This window comes from Diabrotica virgifera, chromosome 2 (assembly GCF_917563875.1).
Source record: "Diabrotica virgifera virgifera chromosome 2, PGI_DIABVI_V3a".
NCBI classification, from domain to species: Eukaryota; Metazoa; Arthropoda; class Insecta; order Coleoptera; family Chrysomelidae; genus Diabrotica; species Diabrotica virgifera.
The window spans coordinates 229,610,831-229,619,420 of NC_065444.1; the positions used below are offsets into that span (position 1 = coordinate 229,610,831).

Below are 8,590 nucleotides of genomic sequence, written 5' to 3' on the forward strand. Positions count from 1 at the left end.
AAGGTGTAGGTGCTGTACACCCTATTAAATTAAGATAAATAAACGTTTCTAGCTACTACCAGAGGCGTACAACAGGGGATAGTGGCTGGTTGACCCTTCCCAAATTCTACGCCACTGAAGAAATTGCTATTTTAGTGTAAATTTTTGATTTTCTAAAACTTTTTATGTAAATAATATACTCTTCATTCGTAACGAGAAAATGATTAGTTTTCGAGATATTTGAAATTAAAAATGAAGCGACACACTACATTAATCAAAATAACCGTGGCGTTTCATTTTTAACTTCAAAGATCTCGAAAACTAATGACTTTATCTTTACGAATGAAGAGTATATTATTTTCATAGAAAGTATTGGAGAATCCAAAAATTGAACTAAAATAGCAATTCCGCCTGTGGCGTAGAATTTGGAAAGGGTCAACCATTCACTTTCCCCCGTCGTACGCCTCTGGTAATAGCCAGAAACGTTTATTTAACATAATTTAGTAGTTTGTATAATACCTATACTTCCTGCTAAGTATGAAAAGGATACGTCGAATAGTTTTAAAATTCTGAGCAAAAATAGTTTTTAAATTTTTAGATAAAACACCCTGTAACTCAGTAAGGAACCACATTTTATTTAAGTGTTTTAGGTTAAATCTTCGTATTTTGTGCTAAGGTTTCTCCAGTTACTATATGGACATTTATTAATGAAACACCCTGTATAATTTCTCGTTGGTAGGAAGATAATCCATATAATTATCGATGTAAAATCACATAATCTACACAATTATCCGCCAATGAGGAGGCTGAAAGAAAGAATATGGAGAAAATCGACAAATCTGAATTACTGGTATGGTAATTTTGATGTACATTGTAATTTTGTTGTAAGGTTTGTACATTGTTTATATTAATATTTTAGAAGATGCTGTGTTTATTAAGCATAAGATTCTTAAGCTTAATCCATTTTCAACAACTCTCAATAAATATATTAGCTATTTTCGAGGTGGACATTTTTTACCCACCCTTGGGCTTACATGGAACCTAAAAAAGGTTAGGCGTTTAAGGGTTAAAGCCTACATAGAAGAAGGTAGAAGAAGAAAAAGACATACCTCTTCGTGTGTTCGTGTCCTACAAATATTGTAGCAAGTAAATCATACTCAATTTTCATAATTTTTTATTATTACTTGTCGCTATAGGTGTCCTTTTAATATTAAAATTTCAATTTTTTGACGCTCTCATAAATGTACCAGTTTATTTGAGTCTGATTTTTATTATTGTTAAGCCTATCTTTAAAAACTATCACAGCGTATCTACTATAGTCGTTTCGTTAAACTCAGACACAACTGGCTAGTGATTTTAGTAAGTAATTTTGCCGATTTGGTAAAATTGGCAAAAAAATAATTACTAAATAATTAATAATTACTAAATAGTTAGTAACTTTGCCAATTTTGGCAAAATTGGCCAAAAACAAAAAATTACCTACTAAAATCACTAGCCAGTTGTGTCTGAGTTTAGCGAACTGACTATAACAGCAAACCACAAAGTAGGAAGGACTTTTTTAAATTTGAACAAATACCATGTGGCCTATTTTATTTTCTCTTTGTATTAGTATTAACGGTGGTAATAAAAAGGTTTTTACTAATTTTTGCACATTATTCGTCCAGATTCGCCATTAACAGGATATATGCTATATCGACAATAAAAAACTGCAACAGAAAATTTTAAATTATACTGGTGATCTAACTTAAAAATACGCATATTATCCGTATATCTCAGAAACTGCAGATTTGGCAACTTCAATATAATAATATCCCAAATATTTTATGCGTGTACTGTGTATATATTTTATTGTGTTTTTAGCAAATAATTATGCTGTTACTTTAATGCCCACCGGTTTCACTACAGCACTCTAATTAAATAATATTGAATTTGTTGCCTTTGTTAAAACAATTTAACCATCACTTCCTTCTCGCACTAAGGTATAAAATGCAAAGACTTCTGTGACGATCTTTAATCTATTTAAATACGCTATAAACTTTAAAACACTCTGTAAAACTTTCTGGAGTATTACTGCCGCTTATATAAAATTAAAATTACGGTCTTACCTTCGTCTTCAGACTTTTAATACCTATTGCTCAATTTCATCAGAGTAACTGCGATCTGATCATTCTTTCATTTCTATAGCAAATTACAGAATCAGTAAAGGGTACAAATACAAAATGTAGGCCAGTAATTATTTAGTGAAATTAATATTGTTACTTTTACATCAGTATTGTATGTTGCAGTGTTTCAGTTTGTTTATAATTTACGTATTTATTTTTTTAATGTACCTCTGGTATATTATTTGACAAATAATGACATGATTTCGAAGTCAGTTAAGTATGATAATATAATGCCCTAGGGCGTTAAATTTAAATAACTACTTAAATACTGTCTAGTTGACAAATAACAACCTAAGTAAAATTATGGTTACCACAATTACGTTACGACTATTGCTGGTAAATATATTTATTTGGAAACTAATTAATTCAAAATTCATTCAAATATTTTGCATATAATGAATAATTTAGTCAGGCATTAAACGTTGAAGGCACCACGGGTATTATAGATAATAACGCTTTCCGTCAACGTATATCCCTCGGGCCAAAGGCCCTCGGTATATACACCATTGACCTCAAGCGTTATTGTCCTTATAATACCCTTGGTACCTTAATAATTATAATGCTACTATCCAGTAATTGTTTATATACCTATTGTATTGTTTTATAATTAAGATATGGAAACTACGTTTAAAGAGAAGATTTTATACTACGCGTATAATAATTGATCTGGTTTTGCCAAGATATAAACTTTTTGAAAATTTAATTCTGGAAACATTGGTGAAAATGTCATTTATAATGAACCGTAATTTAATTTTTGAGTTCGACCATGCAAGAATCATCGCATATTATTAGTTGCAGAAGGCGATTCAGAGCGGTTCGTGGTGGACAGAGGCGGTATTTCTCAGATTAGTGTCTCACGGATATGGAATAGGTTTCTGGAAATAAAATCCAATCCAGAATAGAGCTCGCTGTGGTTGGGCCCGACAATATCCTATAGAAGTGTTGCTTATAGACACAATCTCTAATAAGTTGCCAGATCAACCAGTTGATAAAAACTGTATTAACAGTATAGAACACTTGAATTTAGCTGACCCGAATTTCTTTTTTCCTGGCAAGATAGATGGTATTTTAGGCTTATCTGTCTTCTCAAATATCATTGGTTGTAATATTGTAATAGAGTGTCGTGCGAAGGTTCTCTATCGGCTACTGAAACTAGTTTAGGTTATGTAGTCATGGGCTCAGCTACACCAAATTTTGAAAAAATCGACACATATGTGTCTTTCGTCTGTAACCCTTTGTTGAATTTAGATTCCTTGGTCGAAAGAATGTATGAATTAGAGGATTAGAGAAGATGAAATTTGTGAAAATTTATTTTTAGAAAATGTATCTAGAGATGCAGATGGTAGATACACAGTTTCGTTGCCGTTACAAAATGATCCTAATGTACTGGGTGATTCTTTTTTTCTTGCTAAAAATAGATTGCTGTCCTTAGAAAATCGCCTCGCACCAAACCCAGAACTTAGAAAGCTTTACTGTGATATCTTTCAGGACTATTTAGACCAAAAGCACATGAGTTAAGTTCCCATTCAAACCATTGATTCGTTGTCGTATTATATTCCACTTCATTGTGTTTTTAAACCAGATAGCCCTTCCACTCCTTATAGAAGAGTCTTTGATGCCTCTATGAAAACTAGTAAAGGACCGTCATTAAATGAAATTCTTTATAAAGGTCCAATATTGCAAAATAATCCTACCACAATATTATTGAATTTTCGTCTTTTTCCAATCGCAATTGTCGCTGATTTGAAACAAACCTGTAGACAGGTTGAAGTTGTTGAATCTCATTGTTCGTTCCAAAGGGTTTTGTGGAGATTTGATACCAATGATCCTATTTCTATTTTCCAATTAAATACTTTAACTTTTGGAGTAAAATCCTCACCGTATCTTTGTCTCCGGGTAATAAAACAATTATGTAATGACGAATCTAAAAATTTTCCTGATGCTGTCATCCCAATTTTAAGAGATATGTATGTAGACGGTTTTATTAGCAGTTTTCCAAATGATTCTGATGCTATAGTTGCACACACTCAGTTAGTGAATTTGTTTCAAAAAGGTGGTTTTAAATTAACCAAATGGATGTCGAACTCGAACGATCTACTATCGACAATACCCGAACCCCTCCAATTGGTCAAAACCAAACAATTTGATAAGTCAGTCTCCAAAGTGTTAGGATTGCAATGGGAAGCAAAATGTGACAATTTTAGTTTTGGGTTAGAAATACCCTCATCGACCCATTGTACAAAAAGAAACATGCTCTCACGTGTTGCTCGTATGTTTGATCCCTTGGGATTCCTATCTCCTATAACCTTCTTGCTTAAAATTTGGATGAAAAAACTTTGGACTCTAAAGTTAGATTGGGATAGTACTGTACCAAAAGAAATCGAAATAGCACGGGAAAAGTTTCAAAATGAATTTCATGTCCTATGCAAAATACAAATTCCACGCCATATATCAGTTACACCTAATTCGTCGTTGTCTTTTGTAGGATTTTCAGACGCAAGTGCTGCTGGATATGCAGCTACTGTTTATTCCAGGGTTGTTAATTGTACAGGTCAAGTTAGAGTTACTTTACTGTACTCTCAATCTAAAGTATCTCCAATGTCTAAAATAACTCTTTCTCGATTAGAACTTTGTGGAGCGCTTCTTCTCTCAAAGCTTCTTTCACATGCTCTTGAAACTTATTCTCCTAGACATAATATTGATAAAATTTTTGCCTTAAGTGATTCCATGATTGTCTTAAATTGGATAAAGTCCTCAGAGAAAAATCTCAAATTATTTGTTCAAAATAGAGTTGTTACAATTCATAAGATGGTTCCGTCACTGTATTGGTTTTTTGTTCCTGGAAAGGAAAATGTTGTTGATTGTGCCTCTCGAGGTTTGTTTCCCTCTTCGTTAGTCAACCATCCCACATCGTTTACTGGTCCAAATTGGTTACTGTTAGAGCCAGAATATTGGCCTATTCAGTCTGTCAACGGACAGGAAATTATCATTTGTGATTCTGAATATAGATCACAAACCTTCTTTGGTAATGTCACTCGTGTAATTTCTCCGCTGTATACTCTTATTGAATATTTTTCCAGTTGGTCGAAACTTTTACACTCCACAGTATACGTATTGAGATTTCTTAAAAATTGCCTTTAAATAAACGGATATCTCTATTTGATTTAAAAATTGCAGAAATTGAATTAATTCGAGCTGTCCAGCAAAAACATTTTTCTGAAGAATATAAAGCCCTTTCCCAAATCTCGTTGTAAAATCTCCCATACGTCGTTTGAATCCATTTATTGAAAATGGAATAATTAGAGTAGGTGGACGTTTGTCTAACTCCCAATGTAGTTTTGAACAAAACATCCGATTTTGTTGCCCAAAACCGATCCTTTAACCATTTTGTTAATAGATTATTTCCATAAATTGCATTGACATGCTGGAGCATATTTGTTGCAAAATCTTCTGAGAACAAATTATTGGATACTACCTAGTCGTCAGGTCATCAGAAATAGAATTTGGAGATGTAATCGTTGTTTCGTCTTAATCCTATCCTATGATGGCTGACTTACCCGCCGTAAGAGTCAATCAGGCAAAAGCCTTTTTACACACTGGTGTAGATTATACTTGTGCATTTTCCATTACTATAGGGAAATATCGTGGCGTAAAAACTCAGAAGGCTTACTTATGTTTGTTTGTTTGTCTAAGTACGAAAGCCATACATCTTGAATTAGCCTCTTCGCTCTCTACACATTGTTTCTTGGTCGCTTTTAAAAGATTTGTATCTAGTTGTGGAAATTGTAAGGATTTATATTCAGATAATGGCACAAATTTTGTGGATGCCAAAAGACTCCTCGATGAAATATATTAATTAACCACTTCAAAAACGTACAAAGATGCACTCCAACAGGAACTTAATAATACCAAAATTTCTTGGAAAATGAACGTATCTTATGGCAGTCACTTCGGTGGTATTTGGGAAAGCAACATAAAAAGTGTAAAACTTCATTTAAGTAGAGTTGTGGGGAATCAGGTCCTTATTTACGAAGAATTTTTAACTCTTCTGTTACAAATCCAGTGTCTTTTGAATTCGCGTCCTCTTTGTGTTCAAAGTAACGACCCTGAAAATCCAGTCGCGCTGACTCCATCGCATTTTTTATGTACAGAACCTTTAGTGTCATTACGCTCGATGGATATTGATCTTGATAATAATATGGGTACAGTAAAACCTCGATATAACGGACTAATTGGGGGGGATGGCATGTCCGTTAAAGCCGAAAGTCCGTTATACAAAAATAGGTTTCAAATCGATAAAAAATTTTATTTTAATAATATGTACGCACTGTATTTAGATACAGTGTACACATCTGTAAATTAAAAAAGGTATCAAGTCATCTAAAATCTTTCTACAATATTCTCGTTTGGTTGCCAAAGTTATTTTACCATCGTTTACTTACAAAGTTTGGTTCACCATTAGAGCTATAATATGAAACGAGCAGATGATGCATTATACATATCTTTAACAACTCTAGGTTAACGAGATTTGCCAACAATTATAGCAGTCAATCGATGCAATCCATCGGCGTTAGCACAAAGCAGTACCGAGATCCTGTCCTTGCTGATTTTTCTTCCAGAATCCGATTTTTCGTATTTTTTGCATTCAATTTTTTTACATTTGATCGGATTTTTTGTCCGTTATATCCGAAGTCCGTTAAATAGAGGTCCGTTAAATAGAGGTCCGTTATATCGAGGTTTTACTGTACTTTGAAAAGATAAAAATTACTAGATTGCATTGTTAAACATTATTGGAAAAGACGGCATTCAGAATATTTGTCTTCTATGCAGTCTCGTTTAAAATGGAACACTAACTCCAATCCTCCCAAAGAGGGAATGGTAGTTATAATAAAAAATGAAACTATCCCACCTTTACAGTGGCCTCTGGCAGTCATAGAGACTTTGTATCCTAGAAAAGATGGGATTGTTCGAATCGTAAAAGTGCGAACCAAGCACGGTAGTTACATGCGCCCAGTCTTTAAACTGTGTTCTCTACCCAGTCAATAAACTGGAGAGGATTTTTTTTTATTTGATAGTTAAAATTTTTGTTTAGGGTGATGGGTTCAAGTGCATGGGGGCAGGATGTTTTTCCTCATTATATTTATTTTATTCGAAGTACATGGTCTATTTATTTGTCCAAATCCTGTGCTAAAATTTTCGGCTTTTTGTTAATTACCTTTAGAATTTAATAGTAACTAGTCGTAGTCTCAGAAAGTAAGAGCACATACATTCTTTGTTTAGTCGTCGTTTAGTATATACCTAGTTTAAAGTCGTCGTCTCGTATAGTAACAATTATCGCCGCCATAAATCGCCGGTTCAGTTATCCTAAAAAATAAATTAACCCTCTCTCTCCTTCTTTTCTCACCTTAGTAATAACTGAAGACATCAACACCTACCAGTTAAATAAGGTAAGAATTTTTTTGTTATAATATCCCTACATTCCGCTTTAAATTTGTTTTGCGTTAAAATAAACCAGCATTCGCCTATTCGCCACTCCATGTTATATCTCATAAGTTATTTTTAGGGAGAATGTGACTTACACCGTTTGACTTCTGAGGCATCCAATTATTAGAACTTTGACATTTACAAATTCAAACTTCTTCAAAACCACAAAACTGTCAAACATTTGTTGTAATTTAATGCTCACATGTCATCACCATGACAACGCAAAAGTTAACGATATTTGATTATATGAAAGTGTGCCACAAAAACCGTGCGAAAAAGTAAATCCCATTTAATAGCTATTTGTATAATAAGGGAGCAAAGTGCTACTATTCCTCACGAGAATGAAGTTTACTGCCCGAGCAGTATCATTCAAGGGAGGAAAAGGCACTTTACTCCCATGTTATACATATGATTTTTCCTCCTCCATCAAATATCAAGTCATTGTTTCATTTTTAAATAATTTATTTATGTAACTAACTAACAAAATTTATTAGAGAACGAAAACTAACAAGTAGGTACAGTGTAACTGTCAACTGTCAACTATAAATCAAATTATTAATGTAAACATTGTTAAATCAAAATAACAATTTACTGTTTTTTACCATTCTGCAAAATACAGGGTGTTCCATAAATAAACGTTAAGATGTATAGATAGTTACGTAATAGAAAATAGAATATTGTATGGGGCGTCAATAAGTTATTTCATTCCCGTCATACCATGATGTCACTTTTACTTTTACTCCCTAGGCAGTAAAAGTACTTTGTCTCACTAGGGAGGAAAAGTACGACTTTGCTCCCAATAATTAGGTCAGGAAATGTATACTTTCGGTAGAGGTAGTTGAAAAAATAAATTGTTACTTCACGCACACTTTTAACCCTTCACGTACTGCTATCTATAATGACAGTTTTCGTAAACTGAAAACTTATACATAATATGAGATAAAGTAGATAAAAACACTTTTATA

At 33.2% G+C, this 8,590-nt stretch overlaps 1 protein-coding gene across 1 annotated transcript; it reads left to right on the top strand.

The window, feature by feature from the left end:
* Nucleotides 1–4,106: 4,106 nt before the first annotated feature.
* On the top strand, nt 4,107–5,282 carry LOC126880937 (uncharacterized). Its single transcript, XM_050645013.1, has one exon. The coding sequence runs from the start codon at nt 4,107–4,109 to the stop codon at nt 5,280–5,282; it is 1,176 nt and encodes a 391-aa protein (XP_050500970.1).
* Nucleotides 5,283–8,590: the final 3,308 nt, after the last annotated feature.